The following is a 22,720-nucleotide window of genomic DNA, read 5'->3' as shown; positions in this document are numbered from 1 at the left end:
AGAACGACGGACAAACCCCGGCCTGGGCCCTGTGGGGCCGCGCCTGCCACTCACTCATAGAACTCGGAGGCCCTGCGCAGTGCCTCGCGGGCGTCGGGCGGCAGGTGCCCGGGGTCCTGCGCGGCGTTCCAGGACAGCTGCTTGCCCTTGGCGTGGTACACGTTCCCGATGTTGTAGAGCGCCCTCGCCTCCCCCACCTGCGGGCGGCACCCAGGTGGGGGGGTGCCTCTGCAGCCATGGCCCCCAAGGAGCCCGCTGCCCTGGGCAGCTGGGTGGGGATGTCACCCCAAGGCGTGCATGCAGAGCTGGTGCACCCGCCACCTGGCCCACCATCCCCACTGTGCTTGGGGCCCCAAAGGCAAGGACCTGAGTGGGGGCATCACCAAGTCCAGATGCTGATGTAGGGCTGGGGCCCCAAGGAGTTGGGGGAGCCCAGCTCTGCCCCTCCCACCACCCCTCTCTCCTCCGCCCATCGGGGTGGCCAGGCCCCTCTCTGACATGCAGGGGTAGGGGCTCCTGGCTGAGGGCTGGACACTGGGGCTCGGCCACCTCTGGCTGTGACCTGGGACAAGTCACGTCACCTCTCCCGCCTCGGTTTCCTCGTCTATATTGGGGACAGGATGCTTATCTCCAGGGTTACAGGGAGGTCACAAAGCAGGATGGTCACGTGTTGGCACAGGGCTGGACCTCCCACTGTCCTATCCGCTGTTGCCATTTCGTCAACGTCTGCTTCTCCAGCCAGGCTTCCTGCCACAGCCTTGCCACCCTGTCTCCCTCTGGGCCCGGAAGAGTGACCGGGGTGTTGGCAAATTTGAGGGGAGGTTGGTGAGAGAGGCAGAAGATGGGGGGCTGGGGACTCCAACTTAGGGAGCCGGGCCTCAGCCCCGTGGCGTCGGCACAAGCCGGAAGCCCCTCATTTGTGAGGGGGGCCGTCCTCCCGTCTTCCTCCCACGAGGGACAGCGTGGGGCTGCGAGTGGTACGTCACCCACCGAATCACGGACCCGGACGGCAGCCACAGGTCAGGGGCCAGAGGGGCAGGCAGCCAGGGGGCCGACGACCCACCTTGTCCCCCTGCTCCTGGGCGATGTCCAGGTGCCGCTGGCAGCAGACAACGGCCTCGTCGAAGCGGCCCAGGACCTTGAGTGTGTTGCCCAGGTTCCCACTGGCCTTCGCCTCCCCCATGCGGTCACCGATGGTCCTGGAGAGCAGGAAGGAGGGAGGGGCCAGGCTGAGGACCGGCCAGGACCCTGAGCCCAGCAAGGAGCCCGGGTGAGGGCAGGTCAGGGCCTCGGAGGACCAGCCCCGGGCTGACCAGGAGCCTGTGGCCACTGAGCTAAGGCTGGGCAGGGCTCCTGTGGTGGGCGGGCGAGGCCCCCATGGGCAGGGTGCCCAGCTCACGATGACTCCTCTGCTGGGCCAGCTCTGGGAGAGGCCCCAGCGCAGCCTGCAGCTGTCAGGGCTGGGGGAAGACCCCAGACGGAGACAGGGAGATTGGGGACCCTCGCAGTGAGAATTAACTTTACGACGACTCATCCGGTGAATATCTGCCGGATGCCTGCCCGCACACTGGCCGGGCGCTCAGGACACGATGCTGGCTCGCTGGCCGCAGGGGAAGGGCTGTGGGCAGGGTTGGTAGGGAGCCCTGAGAAGCTCTGCCCCAGCCTGGGAGGTCTGGGCTGCTGAGAAGGGGCTACATACAGGCCTGAGGGGGGCAGGGGCACAGGGAACAGCAAGAGAAGGGTGTCCAGGGATGGGAACAGCATGGGCCAAGGCCTGGAGGCCGGAGGAGAATGGAGACACTCAGGAACACATGGGCAGGAAGGGGGTGGTCACCGACCCAGACACACACAGTCCCAGAGATGGGCACACGCATGTGGACAGACAGACAGACACGGAATACTGGGCCACACCATACTCACACACGTGGAAACGTACAGACACGCTCACACGTGTCTCAGCTTAAAGAAAGCCCCCCTGGGGGCACGTGTGGATCCCTCGCCCTCTCCCAGGTTAGGAAAGCCCCCTCTGGGGTCCCTTGGACCCCGAGAGCCCTGCCACCGTGCTCGCATGTGACTGCCACTCCTGTGGGCAGGGCACCCGGACGCCCGCCCAGTGACCGACTGGCAGGTGAGGGGCAGCCACGGCCGCCCCCTGGTGCTGCCACCCGCGCCCCCGGCTCACCGGGCCAGCAGCAGGTCGTGCCTGTGGTAGTCCAGCGCCCGGGCGTACTCCTTCAGGTAGAAGTAGGCATTGCCCAGCTGGCTGTAGATGGCGCTCAGTGTCTTCAGGTCCTCGGTGCCCACCTGCACGGCGGCCTCGAAGAAGGCCACGCCCGCCTTGAAGTCCCCGGCCTTACAGAGACGCTCGCCCTCCAGGGCCAGCTCCAGGCACGAAGCCTCCATCCTGCACAGAGACAGAGGGGTCACAGCCTGCCTCTCACGCAGTCGCGCCTGGGGGACCTGTGTCCCTCCAGGTCATCACTGCGGACCACGGGGCCTCTCGCACGGCCCGTCCCATGCCTGAACCTCCCTGCATGCACTCCTCACTGCCAGGGCTCAGGAGCACCCAGGACGACGGCACGAGTCGGCGACAACAGCAAGACCCTCAGTGTGCAGTGGCCGGGCTCCACACATTGCTTCCCCTCAAGTTCCAGCCAGCCGGGTGGGGTCCACCCCTGGGGCAGGCACCACACACCATCCTCCAGAGCGGCCAGGGCAGCCTGGGGCTGGCCCTGATCCCCGCTGCGGACGGACGACCAAGGCTCAGAGAGGGTCAGCGAGCGGGTCAAGGCCACACAGGCAGGATCTGATCCCAGCACCGCCCCCATCCCGCATCCTAGAACAGACCCCACAAGCTCTCGGTGGGGGGCTGGGGGCTCAGCCATCATCTGTCCTTGCCTCCAGTCCTCTGGGGGGCATGGCTGCATCTAGGCCCCTCCCTGGTGGACCCCCACCCCCAAGAGCTGAGAAGCGCTCTGCTGGCTGCTGGCCAGGACTGGCCTGAGAAGCAGCTGTTCCCATGCTGCCCCCCTACAGCGCTGCTGTGGGGGGAGGCGGACAGGACCACATCCCAGGATGAACCCAACCTCTGGAAAACCGATCCAGGTTCCTGCCCCGTGAATCTGGACAACTTCGAGGGCTCAGGGCCCTACGTGATCACCAACGCCCCTGCTGGAGGCTGTGCCAGCCCCTGGTCCCCACACCCTTGGGCAGGGGCTTCAGAGAAGAAGTCCCTCATCCTTGGGCCCTGCAAAGCCCCCTGAGATGGGGTCCTGCTCACCAAGGGCCTCCACAGCCCCGGGCCCTCAGGCGAGTTGCCTTCAGGACACGGCTGTCGGGGGAGCCACGTGCATGGGGATCACTCAGTCCGGCTGGCCCTGGCTCTGACCCTCCCTGCTGTGCGGTCCTGGGCAGGACGCTTCGCCCCTGAGAGCCTCGGCCTCCTCCTCCGTCCTCTCCGGCTGGTCATGTGGGTCCCAGGCTGAAGGCCCAGCCCGTCGCCCTGCCCTGGGACGGGAGGGCGGTCAGCAGGGGACACCACAAACAGATGCCAGGGGGGCTGGGAGAGCGGGGCCTCAAGCTGGAGGGCGCCCTGGGGTGGGAGGGGTGGGGCAGGTGGCAGGAGGGGCCCATGAGTGGCCCTCCTGTGAAGGCGGGTGGCCCCCAGCCCAGTGACCGCACACACAGGAGTGTGCCCTGGAAGGGGAGAGACGTGTCCTGTGTGGTCGCAGACCGGCCCTGACCGTCCTCGTCTTATTTCCACTGCTTTTTGATTATCAGAGTTCGTGGAAAACCTACAGAGTGGCTTAACAGCCCACGCCAAAATGGCCGTGCTGCAGCCCAAGGCACTGGCCCCCTCTCTGTGTTGTGAGAATTGTGCAACGATCGGGAGTTACTGGAGAGAAACCAACACGGTTCCTTAAACAAAGTTGTCCAGGGCAGGGTTTGTCAACCGCTCTCACCGCATGCCACCTTAATACAAACCACAAAGCCCTGTTTGCTCTGTTCCCGCCTTATCGAGAAATAGGGCACGCGGACAGGCTGGGGCAGGGCTGGTGAACCCCTCAAGGAGCAGGCTCAGAGCTTTCTGCTGGGGAAGCCCCCACCTTTGCCATGCCCCTCACCCAGCCACGACTCCCGAGCATCAGGGTTAGTCCTCCTGGGGAGAAGGGCCTCCTCCCTCCGTGGAGGATGCAGGGCCGGCGCTTCGGGACCCCACCACCTCGCTGCCTCCCCCAGATTCAAGCCGAGCCCGTGTGGCCTCACAGAGAGCCGGGAGTCAGGATGCCAGACCCTGGGGCCTCCCACCCATGACATGCCTGCTTCTTGGCAGCCACCTTGCCCAGCGCTCTGGAAAGGACCATCCAGACGCCACGTCGCAGGAGCCCGACTCCCATGGCCAGTCCACGCACCAGGCTCCTTAATTAAGGCCCACGTGTCCCTCACCAGCTGCCCACCCAGCCGTCCGACATGGAGAACCGCCCTCTGCTCCCAGGTGACTTCGGAGGAGAGGACACCTGGGGTCTGAAACGTGGGTGTTTTTGGAGGCCAGCGCCCCACTGGCTCTGGCAGATCTGATTACGGGAGCAGCCTCCCCCAACCCCATCTCCCCACCCCGAGATGTGGCATCAGCGGCTCAGAGCAAAGGAGGTTTCTGGCTTGGGAAGGGCTTGAGGTCAGAAGTCAAAGGTGGTAGAGGACACACTGATGGGGCTTCTGGTACAGCCATCTCGAACCAAGGATTGGGGGGATCTAACACGGGCCCCGGCAACGTGGGGAGAGGCCCCAGACAGGCATCCAGAGCCAGAAGCCCCCACCCTTCCACTTATCTCAAGATCCTCCAACTGCACCTTGACCTCCAGCCGGGCGCCAATCCTCCGCCCCGTCCCGGCCTGTCTGCCCAGATGCCCTCCCAGGGGCCCGCCACACCTCTTCCTCTGCAGGTTGCGCATTTTCTGCACATACAGCCACAGCTCCAGGCCCACGGGCAGCAGCAGCGGGCGGGGACGCGGGGCGCCATACACCACTTTGCACACGGCCTTCTCTGCCAAGCTCAGGGCCACAGGCTGGCCCTCCGTGGAGGCAGCCCGCATCATGGGGCTCTAGGCCTCCCTCCTGGCTGGCCGGCCCTCACCTCGCCTTGGCTGTTGGTCCTGGGGGTGCACTGGCCCCGGGGTTCCCCTGCCTCTCCCCACCCCAGAGTGGCAGGCTGAAAGCCCTGGCGGCTTCGGCTCCAGGACACCCCAGGGCCTCGGCCAGCTCGTCTGGGGCCTCCCAGGGCCTGAGATGGATCAAGGGATCAAGGGCAGCTCAGAGCCGGGGATCAGCACCGTCAGCGGGGGGGCAGGGCCCGGGAGGGGGATGGAGGGGTGGGAGAGCTCAGAGGGAAGCCTCATCCACGCGCTTCCTTGGGGCCAGCACACACAGCGACGCAGAGGCAGGGCCTTCCCTCCCACTTGCTGCCCACTGCCCACTCCTCGGCAAATTTTTACCCTCCTCTGAGCCTGCGACCAGTTCTGGGCCAGAGCCCAGTCCCTCGGCACAAAGCAGCGCCGAGCACTAGCAGGCGCTGGGTCAACGTTTGTGAATGAATAGAGGAAGGACATGTCAGAGTGTGCTGGCTGCCACCCCACAGGGAGAAGGCCCACAGGGGCAGGCCTGGGACTCCGGGCAGGGTCTGCAGTTGGCCCTGCCCCCGACCTCCTCGAGGCCATGTTTCTGGTCTGCTCCACCCCTGCCCTGAGCCAGACTGTGTCCCCCCAGGACGTGGCGGCCTGGCCTGGCACGGACACATGGTGCCTGGCACACAGCAAGGTCAACAGATAAGGCACAGGACAGAGTCCAGATAGGTGTGTGAGCCCCCCGATCCTCTGGGGGGCTGCCGGGCTTACCCGAGCCTGACCATCAGAGGTGAGCGCCAGGCCCCAGGTCTAACCCCTGTGTGGGGCCACGAGGGATCTGGGGCATGGGGGGGGCCCCTTGGGAGGAACAGATGCCACCCCTCTAGCTCCTTTCCTGAAACTTCTCAGTCCCCTGGCCACCTTCTCAGCATGGCTCCTGGCTCCTCCAGCCACCCATGGCCAACAAGGAGGCCGGGTAGTGGGACCTTCCCCAGGCAGAGGAAGGAGCCTTCTGGAGTAGTGGGGGTCACTGCCAACGTCCAACCACAGAGAAGGGGCCACAGGGGCTCAGAGCAGCCTGGGTCCCTGGTCCAGGCCCATCAGGGCACAGCAGTGAGGGGAGTTCAACAGCTCTCCCAGGAGCCTCCTCGACCAGCCCACCCTGGTCCCTGGGTGCCGCCCCCTCCCCAGGAGCCCCCAGACCCAAGGAGCCCCTCACAGAGGCTCCTTCTGCTCCACTCGTGAGCAGCCCCTCCTGCCGGGCCTCTGGCCCTTCTCAGCGATGGGCATCGGGCATTGGGAGGGGGCTCCGAGGCTGTGCAGTAGGGACCCTGGGACAGAGAGGGAGGTGCAGCTCTGGGGTCAGAAGGAACTAGAGAGCCAGGGTGGGCCATGCTCCCCGAGACCATCCTAGGGTCTGAGTAGAGGCAGGAGCCAAGGACGAGCGAGAGGATGTTGAGGCCCTGGGGCAAAGGCCGCTCAGGATGCAGGATCCCAAGGCCGGCGTCAGCCCAGGAGGCCCTGCGGGCACTGCCCACTCTGGTTGGGGAAGAGTCCCGGAAGGGGCTGGGTGAGTGGACGCAGAGGCGGGAGGATGGGGTCCCAGGCTGCCTGCCTGCACCAGGCCCCGCTCCCAAGGGTGTCCAGGCCAGTGTGCTTTCCTCTCTGCCCTGAGGACTCTGTCCAATGCCACGTGTCCACCCCTCAAGACAGCTCACTGAGGGGCGTAAGGTAGAGCCTGGGCTACCTCCTCCTTGCCCCCCTCCTGGCAACAAGCAGAACCCCCAAACTCTGCACCTCACGTCAACCCCAGGTCCCTCCTCTGCCCCCAGGGCCCACCATCCGCCGCCTGAACTGCAGGCCACCCTCTCCCGTCCTCTGAAACCCTGCCCAGCCTGGTGGGCCCACTTCCTTGCTCAGTGAAGAAGATTCTGGAACCTCTGTCCCCCACACCACCTCTACAAGCCCGTGGGTATTTGCCCTGGCACCTGGCAAGCTGCCCGTGTACCCCAAGGATGCACTGGGGCTGCAGCCACCCTGGTTGCCCACTCCAGCATCAGTCTGCCGAGCCAGCCTTCCTGTCTACTGCCCGTGCACCCACCCTGCAGGACTGCCTGGGGCCTCCAGAAGGCCTGTCCACCCCAAGGTCTGCCAAGAGCCCCACTCTCAGGGCACAATACTAGGGCTCCCTGGGGCTCTGGGCTGGGCTGGCCAGGGGTCTCAGGCCGCTGGGGCTGTGGTCTTAGCTCCCCCCACCAGCCTCACCACCCAAACCCTGGGAGGGGGCAGCCTTCCCACCTGAGATTTGCCACCTGGGCTTAATAGAAGCTTAGTCTTTAATCTGCAGTCCTCTACCTCCCAGGGAGAGACCCGGCCACCGCCTCAGAGATGAGCCTGCCCAGCCCCAGCCAGGGCCACATCCACCTGTGCCAGTCTACTCTCTAACACTGTGACTGCCCAGCGCATCTCTCCTTGCAAGGGGCAGACCAGGGCCGGCTTTCCCAGTGGCCAGACCACAGCAGCCAGGAGGCAGGACGCTGTCTGCCAAGCTCCTGCTGCCAGCCCGCTGGCTTACTGGTTAATGAAGTCGTTATCGACTCCCAGTGGCCAGCCTTGCTGCTCTGGCCGCCACGTCATACCCACACCTCTCCAGCCTGGCCTTGGCACCCAAGTCAGGATCCCGGGGGAAACCATCAGCCCCACCTGGACCAGAGTGCCCTGCTCTCTACCCCCACTGGCTCCCCGTTGGGGTCATGCCCCCACCTGTCTGCCCCACCAGACTCCATAGCGTCCTCTGCTGCTGACCACCAACGCTAGCCTCCAAGCCAGGCCTCCAGCTCCCACCACACACGGCTAACCGGGGGCTGTGTCTCCTTCAGCCCCATTCTCTGGGGAATACAATCCTCACCATCCTCCCTCTCGCTCTGGGCCCCTGGCAGACACTCCAAGGCCTCTGCTCACCCCTGTCCCGCTGCCCCCAGAGCGAAGCCACGCTGACTCCCCTTCCAGGGGGACACCGAGGGGCAGCACGGGGCAGGCAGCGTGGTGGGAACAGGAATCGCTGGAGAGGAGGAGCTTGAGTGTCACCCAGCTTGGGAAAATGCCTGAGGGTCGTGCTTCCACGGAGCCCTGGGGCCAGGCCGTTATTCCCAAGGCCTAGCCAGGGCCAGTGCCTGGGTAGGGACCTGGGGAGGTAGCCGACTAGGAACGGGCGGGTGGCACGGCCATGTGGTATGGGGACACTCCCCACACTTAGGGATGCCCCTCTCCAGATGCCTGCTGCTTGGGGCGCATCTCTAACACACCCCACTCCCACCTTCCCGGTCCCAGGCAAGAGCACTCAACCGCTGGCCTGAAGGGGGCCAGCGGGCCAGGAGAAGACCACCCATGGCTTCTCGGCCACCTGCCCATCTCCCACCCAAACCCCTGCTCCGGGCACATGGGCCCAGGCACAGTGGACCAGGATTCTAAGCGCTAACCACCCCCAACCCCAGCCCACCGGCTTCTGCCCCCCTGCCCAGGCTCCCCTCTGGGGACTTGGTGGTCTTACAGGCACACTTACGCTCAGGCCGTTCTCAGTGTGTGCTCCAGGCCCAGGCCCCCCAGGCCCCCCAGGCCCCCATTTTATAAGAACTGAACTCATCTGTCCAGGCAGGAATGTCGGTGCGGGAAGGGGAGCCACTAGGGGTGGGGGGCAGAGGAGACCTGGCCTGGTCCCAGGGAGCCCACACACACATGGAAGTTCCCTCACAACAGCCATCGGTGGGGTGCTCAGACCAACGTGATCCTGTCAACCAGGTATCCATGTGCCAGCTGCCCGCACCCCTTGGCGCCCAAGCCGCAGGTGGCCACCCGGCCTTCAACGGGGCAGATGACCTTTGGCCGTCTTCCTCTAGGCCCCAAGTGCCTGGCCTGAGGCTGCTCGATCTGCAGAAGCAGCCCCCTCCTCGCAAGCCCCACGGCCCCTACCTGTCCAGGAGGCCCCTGGGCACATCTCCCCAACTCCTACCCCTTCCTGCCAGCCTCTGAGAGCCAGCTCTGACCAGGAACTGCCCTGTCCACACCCGGCCACGGCTACATGGTCAGGAAGGCTTGAAGCCACGCACCCCAAATCTGTGCTGGGCTTGCCCCTTCGAGCTCAACTCGGGTCTCAGCTTGCAAAGATGCCAGGCTGGACTCAGGGCCTCTCCCAGCGTCCCCTCTGAGCTCTGTCCCTACCCAGGGATGGCTCCCCCAGGCCAGGATCCTGTCTGGTGTGTCCCCGCTGCGCTCGGGCACCAGCCCACACCCAAGGCTCCCAGGTCAATCAAGCCCGTGGAGTGACTAACACGATGTGGACTCCATGCTCGGCTAAAGCCCTGGACCCTCCTCCACCCACAGCTCCGCCCCCACATACACACACAGCCAGCGGCTGCCAGATCAACTCCTGTGTTCTTTGGGACGACACCCCCTCTGCACTGAAGAGACAACCCTGGGGCAAATCCGCCCTGTACAGCTCTCCATTCCCATGGGGCCGTGGAGGGGATCCGAGGGCAGGCCTGCAGCTTTAGCTGCCAGCAAACCCACCCACACGCCCCTCCCCCCGCATGGGGCCCAGGAGCCCGGCGGGGGCACAGCGCTAGATCCCTGAGACCACACAATGGGGGCTGTGTCTCTGGCCAGCAGCAGAGACCAGACTGAGGTGGGAGGGGCAGCAAGGCCTCCTTCAGCCCGCCAGCAGGGCCCCATTCTGCACATCAGGGAGCGTCCGGCAGAGGTTTGCTGCTGACGGACGGCCCAGTGGGGACCAGAGAATCCTCGAGGGCCAGGCTAGGCCTCTTGAAGGCTCAGTAGCCGGGGAGGCCGCCAGGTCTTAGGGACGGCCAGGGGGAGCCGGGATGATGATGTCTCTTCCAGTCGGGGGCCTGTCAGCCCATTATAGGAGCCAGGCCTGCCTCTGGGGGCTGCTGCCGGTAAGCAGCCCCTGCCCAGCACTCACGCCCGCTCCGCTCTGCCGGACACCTGCAGGTGTCCGGCAGAGCCCAGGCCTCCTTGGAGGGCCTTGTGCCCGCCTGTGCCAGGTCCAGGGCATCACCTTGTGGGACACCCTCCACAGGCCCAGAGTCACCAAGCAGGCATGCAGCCCTGGGCAGGGCCACCTTGTCACCTCTGACAGGCGTGGGGCACAGAGCCCAGATGGCTGGCACCACTCATGGGTCTGCCCAGAGGCGGGTGCCTTTTCAGGCCGGCACACACCCACCTGGCTGGCTGTCTCTCTAGCCTCAACCCAGTGGGCAGCAATCCGCTGGACCCCAGGCACACAGGTCGGGGGCTCTGCCTCACACCGGCTCACCGGAGGCTGGTGACACAGCCTGGTCTCCTCAACCTTGCTGCCCTCTAAGTACCCGGGCCAGGGCAGAGGGGAGGTGGTGCCAAGCTTGGGAGGGAAGCTCCTGGCAGCCCCCCTCCACATACCTGCTGTGCCAGAAGGCCCAGCTGCCAGGACAGCAAGGCTGGAGAAGCTGCCAGTCTCCCATCCCCTGTCCCCGGGCACTGGGCGGGGGCGGGGGGCTGGGCCTGGGGCGTCCGGCAGGCAGCAGCCCATCCTGCCTACCCGCGAGTCCCCGGGCTGTCATGGGGGGAGGAGGGGGAAATGGGAGGCTCCAGCACCCCCCACGCCCCCGTTCGCACTCCCCGGCAATCCCCTTCAATCCCGGAGCCGTGCCCCTGCATCGCCGTCCCCGCGCCCCTGGCGCCCCTGCGCCCACACCCCCGCCAAACCCGCAGGGAGGGCGCATCCCCGCCACGTTGCGCGCCCGCCGCCGCCTTTGTTCCGGGCCGGCCGTCTCCCGCCTCCCACCCGCCCTCGGCCCCGGCTGCCCGTTCCCGCTGGTCCTCGCCCGTCCCCGCCGGTTCCCACTGGTCCCCGCCGGTCCGCCCAGCCCACCTGGAGTAGAGGCGCCGTGCAGGACCAGGCAGCTCGTCGGTGGCGGGCGCGGCCGGGCTCGCCATGGGGCTGGGGTCGCCGAGGACAGGAGCCGCGCACTCCTCGCTCGCACTGCCGTGAGCGTCCACTGTCCACCGCCCACCGTCCGTCCGTCCTCGCGGCGGGAGGCGCCGAGGAAGTGATGTGCGCGCGGCGCCGCCCCTCCCGCCGTGGCCGTGATGTCACCGCCGCCCGCGCGCGGGGAGGGGGCGCGGACCGGCTGCGTGTCCGTCCTCCCTCCTCGCGCAGCGGGGAGGAAGCTCACAGGGGCTGCCATGGCGGGGAGGGCCCGCAGCATTTGGGCCTGCGGCTTGTACAGCGAGTGGTGCGCCCCCAACCCCCCAGGGTCCAGTGCAAGGAGGGGCTTGGCCTTGGCATCGCTGTGTGGCAGTGCTGCCCTGCTGGCCTCCCGCCCCCTTTCTTTGGCCCTCACATGAGGGGCTGTTTGAGGCCTCCCTGCCTTTGTTTGGCAGGCGCCCCGACGTTAGTAGTCCTCTGCCCCTCTCCTCCTGTCCAGCCCCGACATGCCTCACCCCTTCTCCACACTGGCAGTGGGTGTGGGGCCATGGGGGAGGCCCCTCTGCCTACTTTAGAGAGACCTAGGGAGCTGATGACAACATCTCCTGTTCCCGAAGGTGAATTCGTGGGTCTGCGAGGAGCGGGGAGTGAGGAGATCATTTACCAGGACGAGGGTGTTGGGGAGCTGGCCCAGAAAGCTGTGCAGGGTAGCAAGCTCCCGCTGCCGTTTCTCACCTCTGAGACCTTGGACCACACGCGGCCCCTCCCAGCCTTGGTCATGTCTGTGAAATGGGGAGGACTGAGAACCTGGAAGGATGCAGGCAGAGCAGCTGGGCTGTGCCCACCCCCATCCCGTATCCCAGCGCCCAGCCACCCCCCCACCCCCCGGATTCTGGGAGCCCTGATGCCCTGGACCGTGTCATGTGGCCTCGTCTCCACCCACCCTCAGCTCTGCTTGCTCTAGCACCTTCTCCCCTGTCCGGGGGCAGCCCAGCTCCTGCACACAGCCAGGCACACAGCAGGCCCTCAGGGCACGTGCAGGTCTTACCTGGTTCTGTCCTTCTCCCCTTCTCAATCCTGACCTTCCCAGTGAAGCCAGAAGACTCCAAACCCTGGAAAAGTTGCCTGACCCCGCAGGACGAGGACAAGTGTGCAAGCAGGAAATGGGCTCCTTTCCTCAGGAGCACCCCACCCCATCCCTGGAGAGCTGCCCTAAGGTCAAGAAAAGGCCAAGGCCTCCCCAGCCAGACCCTCTGCAAAATGCAGCCCACAGGGCGCTGGCTGCAGGCGGGGGAAAACAGACGGAAATAAACACAAGATAAAAAGGGCCTGTGGGCCCCAGGCTGGTTTGTTTTTCCTGTGGAGAGAGGGGAAGGCAGGCAGCAAGCAGAACGAGAACCATCTGTGCCCGGAGCGCGGCAGCCCGGCGGCCCGGCAGCTGGTCCCGCGCACTCTCCTTGGATGACCACAGGAACTGGGCAAGGCCTTGCTCCCAGCCTTGGCCGTGGCCGCCGGCTGGCCCCTGCGGGGTGGGTGGTACAGTGGGCAAGGCCTGCCTCCTTGGGATGCCCCCTGAGCTGGCACCACTGTAAGGGCAGGGGCTGCTGAAGGCTCCCCCTATGCCAGGTCTGAGCTCAGCGTCCCCAAGAGGCCACCGCTGCAAGCCCCCTGTGAATCCCTTGGGCCAGCACCAGGGGTCTGGTGCCAAGAAGGCCCCAGTAAGTGGTGTGACATTCATAGCGGAGTGAGGAAGAGATTCATGGCTCCGCGGTGGTCCCATGGGGAGAGCATCTTTTTTCTCTTTCCTTGCAGTGGGGAGACTGGGCCACCGGGGTCCCTAGGCTGGAAGAGTCTCAACTTTGTATCAGACCTCTCTGGGGGAGCTGGAACCCTCTCCAGGGTGCTGTGCAGTAAGCTGGCCCAGGGCTCGGGCTCTGAGTTGGGCCCAGCAGGACTGGAGGCTGCCCCCGCCCCCGCCACTGTGTGACCCCGCACGAGTACTTTCCCCTCTGAGCCTTGGTTCTGCCACCTGTCAGTGGGGTTCAGCAGCCCGGTGCTGGAGGGATTGTGAAGGGTCAGGGGGTCTGGACGTGGTCACTGTGCCCAGCACACAGGAAGAGCTTGGGGAATGTCAGCTGTTGGGACCCTGCTGCCTGTGTAGTTACCCCAGCCCCGCTGGGTCCCTGCAGACAGTGCTGGCTGGATTGGGGGGACACCCCCCCACCCCACACTGTGCGGACGTATATCTTTTCCCTTCCAGATTCCCAACTCTCTCTCGTCAAGAGAACCTACAAAGGAAGGTAGGGTGTGACGAGGGCAAGCACCGGGAGGCAGGCCCATGTGTCGTCCACATGGCCACCCAGTCGTGAGAATGGGTGTGCCTCTGGTCCACGGAGAGCAGGGGGCTCCTGGCTGACAGGCCTGGGGACAGAGGAGCTCCTGAGGAGCACCAGCCCTCCATCACCTCCTGCCCCCTGCTGGCGCTGCACCCCCCTCTTTCCCCATTCACTCTGGCTGCTCCTCCCTCCCCCTCGTCTTCTGGGGGGACTCGCTGCCTGCGCACACCTGGGCACCTCGTTATATTCTGTCTTGTAAATTCCCCCTGTGATGCTTTGTGCACCAGCATGGACAGAGTGCTCCTGCGGGAGGCCGAGAGCATGCCCCCTCCATCCTCCCCTAATGGGCCTCATTCCCGAAGGAGCATTAGAAGGAAGAAAAACAGTTTCCCATTCCAGACACATCCTTCTGGCCCCAGTCAACAGCACGGGGAGCAGGGAGAGGATGTGACAGTGATGCCAGACCTGGCCCCGGGAGGCCCCACCTCTCGTGAGCCCACGTCCTGCATTCCAAATGCCAGGGATTTAGCGTCAGCACGCCTGGGGCCCTGCTCTTGGTGGCTGTCAGCAGTGCCACCTCCACCGGAGGGCACCTGCCCCGTGCCTGCCCGCCATCTCTCCACCCTCCCTGGCATCCTGCCTCATCTGCATGCCCCTTCCATTGCACAGATGAGCAGACAGGGCAGTGTCCCCCCAGGTGCCGGGCTGGGCCAAGGGGAGCTGAGGTCATGCACTGGTTTCCTGACTTGAAACCTTCCTCTTCTTGGACCTGTCCCCCTGGACAGGCCTCGAGGGAGACGACAGTGGATGGTTGTAGGGCCCTTGCTGAGCCCCTGGGAGTGGGGAGGTCTGGGCTTTTGGCGAGAGGCTGACACTCAAGGCTAGCATGGGTCCCCGATGAGGGCCAGGCCAGGGGAAGGCGGCCAGGCTGCCCGGAGCCATCCCTGGGGCAAAGAGCCAGCACGGGCGCCTCAGCAGGACATCGGGCCTCCGAGGCCCACCTGGGCATTTGCCAAGACCGAGGTAGATTGGAGTATTCCTGTGGCAGCTCCCAGCCCACGCCTCCCAGACCCTACCTTCCCCCTGCTCCCACCTCCCCTGCGCTCCCCAGCAAGGCTGCTCCTGCAGGGCCCAGTGCCGCCCACAGAGGCACCAAGCCCAAGCCGGGACCTGAGGGCTCCTGGCCAACCTCCGCTGTGGATTCCAAACCAGGGAGGGAAGAGGTGGATGGGGAGAGGAGAGAGACACCAACACACACACACGCTCACATACAAGTACTCACTTACATAAAAAGAACACTCAAGTTACCACTGTTCCCGACATCTCGTCACCCTGAGGAAGAACTCATTTTCTACACGGGTGCAGGGCTCGTGCGCCCCCTATTGCCCCAGGCCCCCACAGGATCACCCACAGCCGTTTCTTCTCCCTGGGGACCTTGACGGCCCTGGAGAGTGGGGGCTGCAGGGCAGGTAGAGGGGTCCACGGGCAGCCTGAAGGCAGGAAGCAGTCTGTCCACCCACGGGCCCTGAGTGCCTCCCTGGGAGATGACACAGGCCCGGGAAATAGCTGGAGGTCGCGGGAGGCTGTACGCCACCACGTCATCCAGTGACACCTGGCCGCGCAGCATTCCTGGGGCACTTGCTGGTGGCTGCTGGCTTTGTCACCCAGCTTATGTCCCCAGGGCCTGTGGGAAGGAGGCAGGGCACCTGTTCAGCGGGCACAAGTTTGCTTGTCCATGGCAGGTGGGTCTGTGGGGGCCCCTCCTTGGCCTGTGTGACTAAAACCCCTGCCCCCTGCCCTATCTGTGCCCCCCAGGCCTGGCAGACAGGTGACACTGGAGTGCTGGAGAAAGGCAGATAGAGAAAGAGAGAGAGAGAGAGAGCGAGAAGAACAGACAGAGAGACAGAGAGAGGGAGGGAGAGAGAGACAGAGAGATGGGCATGAAGCTTGCAGGGCAGAGTCTACGCAGGCTCCGGGTTCCCACGGTGGCTTCAGGCCCCCCAGGACTCGGGTGTGGGGTGGGAGGGGGAGTCTTTTCAGATTAGCCTAAACCAAACAGAATTAGGAAGGCAAATCTGCCTCCCCAATAAATCCTAGGAAGCCCCCCAAAGCAAACAGAAAGTGCAATAGATTTTTTCCCTTTTGGGGGTTCTCTGCCCACCAGACAGCACGCCATTCCAGGAGTGTGACCATGGAGCGTGGACCTGGAACCCTCTTGGGGAGAAATGCTGGGGTTGAGTCAGATGCCTGGGTCCACATTCCCCCTGCCCCCGCAGCTGTGCGACCTTGGGTAAGTCCTTGTCTCTCTGATACTCACCTCCTGGGATCATCGGGAGCCTGCACACATTAGGGCAGTGGCCTGAGGCTCAGTAAGTGCTCATTAGATATACCATCACGGGAGGGGGGAGGCAGGCCTCCGTTTTAGTCTCCTAGGGCCTCCTAGCAAATGACCACAAGCTGGGTGGCTTAGAATGGTAGAAATTTGTTCTCTCGTTTCTGGAAGCCAGAAGATTCAAGGTGTCGGCAGGGCCACACTCCTCCCGAGGCTCTGGGGAGGATCCTTCCTGCCTCTTCTGGCTTCTGAGGGCTCCAGCCGTCCCTGGCTCGTGGCCACATCCCTCCATCTCCATCTCCGTCTCCACGTGGCCTCCCCTCTCCTCTGTGTCTTCTTCCATTTCTGTTCTCCTATGAGGACCTGTCATTGGACTTAGGGCCTGCCCTAACCCGAGATGGTCTCATCCCGAGATCCTTAACTTATTTACATCTGCAAAGACTGTTTTTTCCACATAAGGTCATGTTGACCGTTCTACGTGGATGTTTCTTTTGGCGACCGCCATTCGCCCCACTGCACTCCCCCTCAGTATTTACTTAACGTTATATTGTGCGCATCACTGGCATCACGGGAAGGTCTTCGCAGACACACAGGGGTGGGGGCTGTGTGACAGTCACCTTGTGGCTGTGCTGCTGTTATTTAACCGGCTCTCACTGCAGACATGAGGCTGCTTCCTCTTTTCCCCTCGGTCCCGTCCAGAAGGCCGGGCTGAGCACCTGTGAGCTCCAGGTGGGCAGGGACCAGCTGGGACCGCTGTAGCTCCTGGAGCGAGGCCGACACACCAACGCGCACTGACTGATGAGAGAGCCTCTCTCTGTTTGGACCCCGTCCGTCTAGAACGTAAGGAAAGTGTGGGGCTTGGGACACAGCAGGTCCATACCTCTGTGGCCACCAGAGCAGGGGACAAGCTGCGGCACTGGCTCACGCCCAGCTCAGCTGCTCACGAGTTGGGGCTGCAGCCCTTCTCTGGGCCTCTCTCTCCGCTCTCAGATGGGAGCCTGAAAAATGAGGCCTTGCCTGCGAAGCCCTTGGCCTGGTCCTGGAGCATAGCAGACACTCTGCAAGGGACAGCTGTCACCGTGAACCTTGCATCTGCACTGACCCCCTGCAGCCACCTCGGGCTGGCTCCTCCTGCCTGGCTGGGAGCTCTGGGCAGAGGTAGGGGCCTCTCCAGGCACAGGCCTCGTGTGTGGGCCAATGGGCCGGGAGTTTGCCTGCCCCTCTGGCACAGCTGCTCCATTTGGCTGCAGGACCCAAGGGGGCCCAGGTGCCTCTGGGGTCACCAGGCAGAGGGCAGGAGCTGGCCTGCTGGCTGGTAACCTGGGAAAAGCAGCTGGAACAGGAGGAAGCCCCCCTGCAGCAGGTGGCTCCACCCTTCAGCGCCCCCCCTCCTCCTTCCCCCGGCCTTGGCCCCTGAGCACCAGGTGCTCACCACCTGTGTGGGGTGTGGTCACAGAGCTAGGAGGATGCCTGGTCCCCACGGGACCCACTCCCCCCTGTGGGAGCCCCCCTACCAACCTGCCCGGGCCCCTCCCCTGAAAGTCAGACTCCTGAAGGCTCCACCCACTCCAGCCACCACCCTTCCCCTCTGACACCGTCACCCCTGGCCACCTGCTGGTCAGCCAGGAGGGCTGGGGGGCCCGTGCCCACCTTGAGTCCTGGGGCTGGGGCTGCAGGGGTGCACAGCGGGGTGGAGGGAGAATGGAGAGGTGCTCAGAGGACGCCTGGCCACTTCACTGAGAGGACGGGGCCCAGGAGGCAGCAGGCGGGGTGCTGTGCCAGGTTAGCTGGCACTCAGAGGCATTGTGGGGTTACTTGGAGGGCACAGGACTCGGGGCAGGGCTGGGAGGTGGCCAGCTGTCCAGGGCACAGTGGGACCTTCCACCCCCTGGGGAAAGTCTACTGTAGGCGTCTCAAGGAGCCCTAAGCACCCCTTCTCCATGCCAACAAGACCCACGCCTGGACTTGCTGCAGGCAGTGGGGGCTCTCAGCCGCCGGGGAGGGTGTGAGGCATGAGGCAGGCCTGCAGCAGCCAGGAGAACCTGGGATCACCTCGTGGGGTCCCCATGCCATGTCCATCTGTCCATCTAGCAGCGATGAAGCTGAAGGAGAGCAGGTGAGTGGAGCCACACTCCCGCTGGCCCCCCACCCCACCCTCGTCCACACGTTGGGGGGGTCTCTTCCCTGAGCCTCTGCCCAGTGGTTCCCAGCCCAGGTGGCTGATGGTTGCCATGGGAACCCCCGCATCCTCCTCAGAGCCCCTTTCCTGGTGCTGCTCTCCTCCCTCCGCCCGCCTGATCTGCATTAACTCAGCCAGGCGGCCTCCTCTCCAGCCCTCTGAGGGGTGAGCGCTGCAGGTCCGTAGGGGCTGATCACAGGTTGATTCTTCACAGCTGCCCTGGGACAAGGACAGCCGTCCTTCCTAATTTCCGAATCATCTGGCCAGTCCCTCGGAGAGAGGGAGGGAACCTGGAGACGCTGGGCCCTGGGGTCCCATGCATGGTTTTCAGGTTCCCCTTGGTGTGGGGCCCTGTGTCCATGGCCCTAATTAACCGAGGGGCAATGGTTGAGGTGTCCAGGGGCCTGCAGCCTCAGTGCAGCAAAGCAGGTGTCCATGCGAGGCCCTAGGGAGCCCCAATCAGAAAAGCGTCTGGAATCATACTGCTCCCATCTGTGGGTCAGGCATCGCCCCTCTTCAGACTGTGAATATCCCAGGAGGGGAGCACGGACACTGCCCTGGGCCCTGTGCCTCCAGGGTCCCTCCCTCTCCCTGCAGGACTGGCCAGAGCACAGAGGCTGGCTGACTCAGAAATTAGGGAAAGGACCTGCTGTGAACTGGTGAAAACGCCCCCTAGCGACCTGCAGTGCCTGGGGGGCTGGGGGTGGCAGGAGCCTGATCTGAATGTAGAGCCGGTGCTGGGGGGAAAGCGGGGTGGGGTGGGTGGGGGTGCCACGACCGTTTGATGTGCTAAACTGCCGACTTCTGGGTGGGGGACAAACTGACCAGTGCGTTTACTTTTGATCCCTGGATCCCCATTCAAGTGACAGCAGCAGTTTCTTTGTTTGTTTGCTTTTTAAGTTCTAAGTTCCTAAAGACAAAGAGAACAGGAGAGGAGATGGGAGCATCCCGGTTTTGGAGGCTGGAAAGCCGTGGCTGAGTCCGCAGGCCCGAGAGAGGAGCACAGAGAGGCATGTCCACCAGCAGCTGGGAGTCGGCCCTCAGGCACCACGGCGGGCAGGGCGGGGGCTGGACTCGGAGGTGAGGTCCAGACTTGCTCAAGGGGCTCGGCACAGTGGAGGACTGGCCTGAGGGCCTGCCGCGGAGGGTGATGGACGAGGCCGTGCAGAAAGCCAGGGAACCGGAGGTTTACATCCCCAAGAGCCCAGAGCCCCACCCTCCTTCCCACCCTGCCCCCAAGCAGGAGATCCGAAGAGTCTTCTGGGGTCTGAGCAGCCTCTGAAGGTTTGCAGTCAACGCGTCTGCCCCTCCCTCAGAGTGACCTGCTTGACCCTGGCTTGTCGAGGGTGGGGTTTTCTAGAAGCAGACAGGTTTACCGTGTGCTCAGGGACCAGCGCTTGGCGGATGGGGGGGGAGGAGCAGGACTGCCCTGTGGGAGCTCTAGGGCGAGTGCGGCTGTCAGAGAGGCCGTGTCTGGCTGAAATGGCTGGACCTTTGTACCCTGCTGTGCTCAGTCCCCAGACTGGGCTGCCCCAGGAGGAGCATCACCCTGGGCAATGCAGCTTTCTGCAGCTGAGGGAGAGCCGGAGGGGCTGAGGGCTGGGGTGTCCGCTGACCACGCCCCTGCAGCTGGCCCACTAGTCCTCCCTTTGGGAGAGTCTCCATGCTTCTAGCAGCCCACCCCTCCATCACTCAGAGCCACAGCCAGAGCAGCTCTGCCAGGATTCCTGGGGCCTCCGTCCTGAGGGCAGCTTAGGAGGACGCTGGGGGTGTAGACTGTAGCTTCTGCCGCTGCAGAGCCCAGAGCTCAGAGAAGCAGCAGGTCCCCGGTGGTCATTCCAGGTGATGGCGATGGGGTACCCTTGCTCCCCCACTTTGTCCCCAGGCCCAGGTGTCCCTCCTGCTGGGGACATGTGCCCATCCACGTACCTTTGCCAAGACCCCCTCTCTACACAGTTCACTCTTTTCCTTCTGGACCTCTCACCAGCTGGGAGGCCATTTCCCACTGCCCCTCGGGCCATTTCTCTTCCCACACAAAGAGGGGGACCAGGCGCAAAGCTCTCCACACTGGAGGCTGTCCTCTCACCCTTGCCTTTCGGCCCCCGAGTGAGACCGACGTGCGGTCACCATGCACATGCACTGCACCGAGCTGCCCCTCGTCAGCCAAGCTTGGAGAGCCCCCCTCCTCCAGCTGCAGCCAGACGGGTGAGCTGAGGGGGCACATGCCACAGCGGTGGGGCCGTGGGACCCGGACCACCTGCTCAGGCACGATCCTGCCCATGCTCGGTTCCGGGTGTTGCATCTTCTGTTTCATGTGGGCTGTGTGGGCCCACTCCACCTTGTGACTTTTTTTTAAATTTTATTTATTTATTTATTTTTTCCCCCCAAGCCCCAGTAGATAGTTGTACGTCATAGTTGCACATCCTTCTAGTTGCTGTACATGGGACGCGGCCTCAGCATGGCCGGAGAAGTGGTGCGTCGGTGCGCGCTCGGGATCCGAACCCGGGCCGCCAGCAGCGGAGCGCGCGCACTTAACCACTAAGCCACCGGGCCGGCCCCCACCTTGTGACTTGATGGCCTGGCTGGACCCCACTCACCATCAGCAGTTCTCGCCACGTGGTGCTCAGTGCCGGGCCATAGTGGGACTTATTTTTCAAAAGGCGTGTGTCTTAATCAGCTCGAGCTGTGTAATAAAATACCACAGACTGGGCAGCTTAAACAACGGGCATTTATTTCTCACAGTTCTGGAGGCTGGAAGTCCAAGATCAAGGCGCCGGCCGACTTGGTTCCTGGTGAGGACTTTCTGGCTTGAGACAGCCACCTTCACTGTGTCCTCATGTGGCCTTCCCTCTGTGCGAGCATGTTGTGGTGGGGGGAGAGCGAGCTCTCTCGTGTCTCCTCTTTTAAGGACACTAATCCCATGGGATCAGAGCCCCACCCTTATGGCTCATTTAACCTTAGTTACTTCCTTACTCCACATAGGCCACACTGGGGCCTAGGGCTTCAACGTACGGACTTGGGGAGGACACAAACCTTCAGACCCCACAGCATGAAATTCTCTCCTGCAGACGGCGTGCCCTCGCTGCAGAACCCCAGGGCCTGAGCCGTGCTTCTCCTGCTGGGCTTGCCACCAGCCCCACAAGCCTTGCCCATCACTGGTGCAGGCAACACCAGCCCACCTGCTGCAGGGCCTTTTCCTGCTCCGGGTCCCCCTCCAAGCTGGCAGCCTTCCGAGTCACCCGGTAAACGGCCAGAGCACATCCCCAGCTGTGGGCCGGGCTGCCTCCAGAACCTGCAGAGGCTTGCCAGGCATGGTGCCTCCCTCTTCGTGGCAGAAAGTGCAAGATGCAACAATCCGGCCATTGCTTTGGAGGAACGCCCCTTTCCACCAGACCTCTAGAATTTTTATGAGTGTGGCAGGCCTCCGAATCTTTCCGAGTCTCTGGCCATGGGATCTGCTGCTGCCTGAGGCCGCCCTCTTGAGTGTACACGTGTCACCACGGCATCTTGCTCAGCCAGCCCAGCAACGTCACGTCACTGATGAAATGGATCGACGAGATGCCATGAAGAATGTCCCTGTGGTCCAGGGCAGGGGAGTTATCCACAGCCCTGGGCAGCTGCATGTATGTGCTGTGTCCATCCCACATAGAGAACACTGTCTGTGATGGGGATGGAGAGTGCACCACACCGCAGGCCTCATGTCCCTGGGGCCACGTCACTCTGCCCTGGAGGCTGTGGTCACCCTCTGGGATCTATTTCCCTTTAGTAGGAACTGGACTGGTGAGTGAAATGGAGGTATGATGGGGACCAATGCCCCTGCGTCCTTCCGATCCTCCCGGATGGCACTTAACCTTCCCATTATGATCACAACGATAGCTCTACCCGACAGACCAAGATCCCATGTCGGATATGCCAACTATTGTTCACAGAGCGGAGAAGTGACCACTGGGTGGGTCTGCAACCCAGTGGACCCACTGTAAGCTGGACCTTGGGCAGACTGCCATTGATTGCCACTCTAACAGGGGTCTCTGGGTACCAGTGTCGCCCTGGCCCGGTGTCCTATGGCCCCTAAAATGTCTGGTATCCCCCTTCCCCAGTGCAGTTACGTGAGGTCCTCCTGGGGAAGCACAACCAGGCACCCTTCTCACACGGTCAGAGTAAATTAAGGACAGGTGATGGACAGGCTGGGGTGGTCGCCCCACTGAAGAGCACAATGCCAGGCTTGGTTAGGCACTGAGCCAGCTGTCGGGCCTGGAACCCATTGACCGAAGTGGGGCCAGGTGGCCAGGAGAGGGGTTTTAAAGCTTGGAGACTCATCTGCATTGGCATAGTTCCTTTTAACAAAGAAAAAACATTTTAATTTGTTCAATTTGTGGTGCTTTTTGGATCTGAAGTTTCAACTCAGAATTCCAGCTCAAGGTGCTCCCGGCCCTTGGCTCTGCACAGGCCAGGGTGCCCGCCCAGGGCAGTAAGTGGATACCCACAGCGTGGTGCCAGAGACGGCGGATGTGCTGCCGTCCCCTGCGAGAGCTGGGTCTTTTTTTCCCGCAGATTTGGCGTTGGAAAGGATGTTCCAGAAACTCTCAGGGAGGAATTCCAGCTCCTTCGTGCAGGCTCCAGCCTTTGTGTGCAACCCTTGGGCCTGGACGCCTTCCCCATTTCTCTGACATCGATGGACCAAGTCAGCCTGTGCCCCAGGACCAGCACACACCTGACCTCATCCACTTTCAGAGGCCAGACACTTGGGATCCAGACACAGCCCTAGTCTGG

At 63.6% G+C, this 22,720-nt stretch overlaps 1 protein-coding gene across 5 annotated transcripts in view; it reads right to left on the bottom strand.

Moving 5' to 3' along the window:
* GPSM1 (G protein signaling modulator 1) overlaps positions 1 to 12,407 on the bottom strand; it is a 35,024-nt gene extending 22,617 nt beyond the window's left edge. Inside the window, exons 1-6 of one of the 5 annotated variants that reach the window (XM_087418790.1) lie at positions 12,152 to 12,407; positions 11,839 to 11,910; positions 11,047 to 11,734; positions 2,183 to 2,404; positions 1,064 to 1,199; positions 55 to 197 (exon numbers count right to left, since the gene is read on the bottom strand). In XM_087418790.1, coding sequence (XP_087274916.1) covers positions 55 to 197; positions 1,064 to 1,199; positions 2,183 to 2,404; positions 11,047 to 11,111 — 566 coding nt within the window. In that variant the 5' untranslated portion in view covers positions 11,112 to 11,734; positions 11,839 to 11,910; positions 12,152 to 12,407. Of the gene's footprint in view, positions 1 to 54; positions 198 to 1,063; positions 1,200 to 2,182; positions 2,405 to 4,929; positions 5,109 to 11,046; positions 11,911 to 12,151 lie in introns of those variants that run through there. The other 4 variants (XM_087418791.1, XM_087418792.1, XM_087418793.1 and 1 more) reach the window with 4 other exon arrangements.
* Positions 12,408 to 22,720: the final 10,313 nt, after the last annotated feature.

Source organism: Ceratotherium simum, chromosome 29 (assembly GCF_057802395.1).
Source record: "Ceratotherium simum simum isolate JZ-2026a chromosome 29, ASM5780239v1, whole genome shotgun sequence".
NCBI lineage: Eukaryota > Metazoa > Chordata > Mammalia > Perissodactyla > Rhinocerotidae > Ceratotherium > Ceratotherium simum.
Note: the sequence above shows the minus strand (reverse complement) of the source record. Positions and strands in the feature narration are given on the sequence as shown.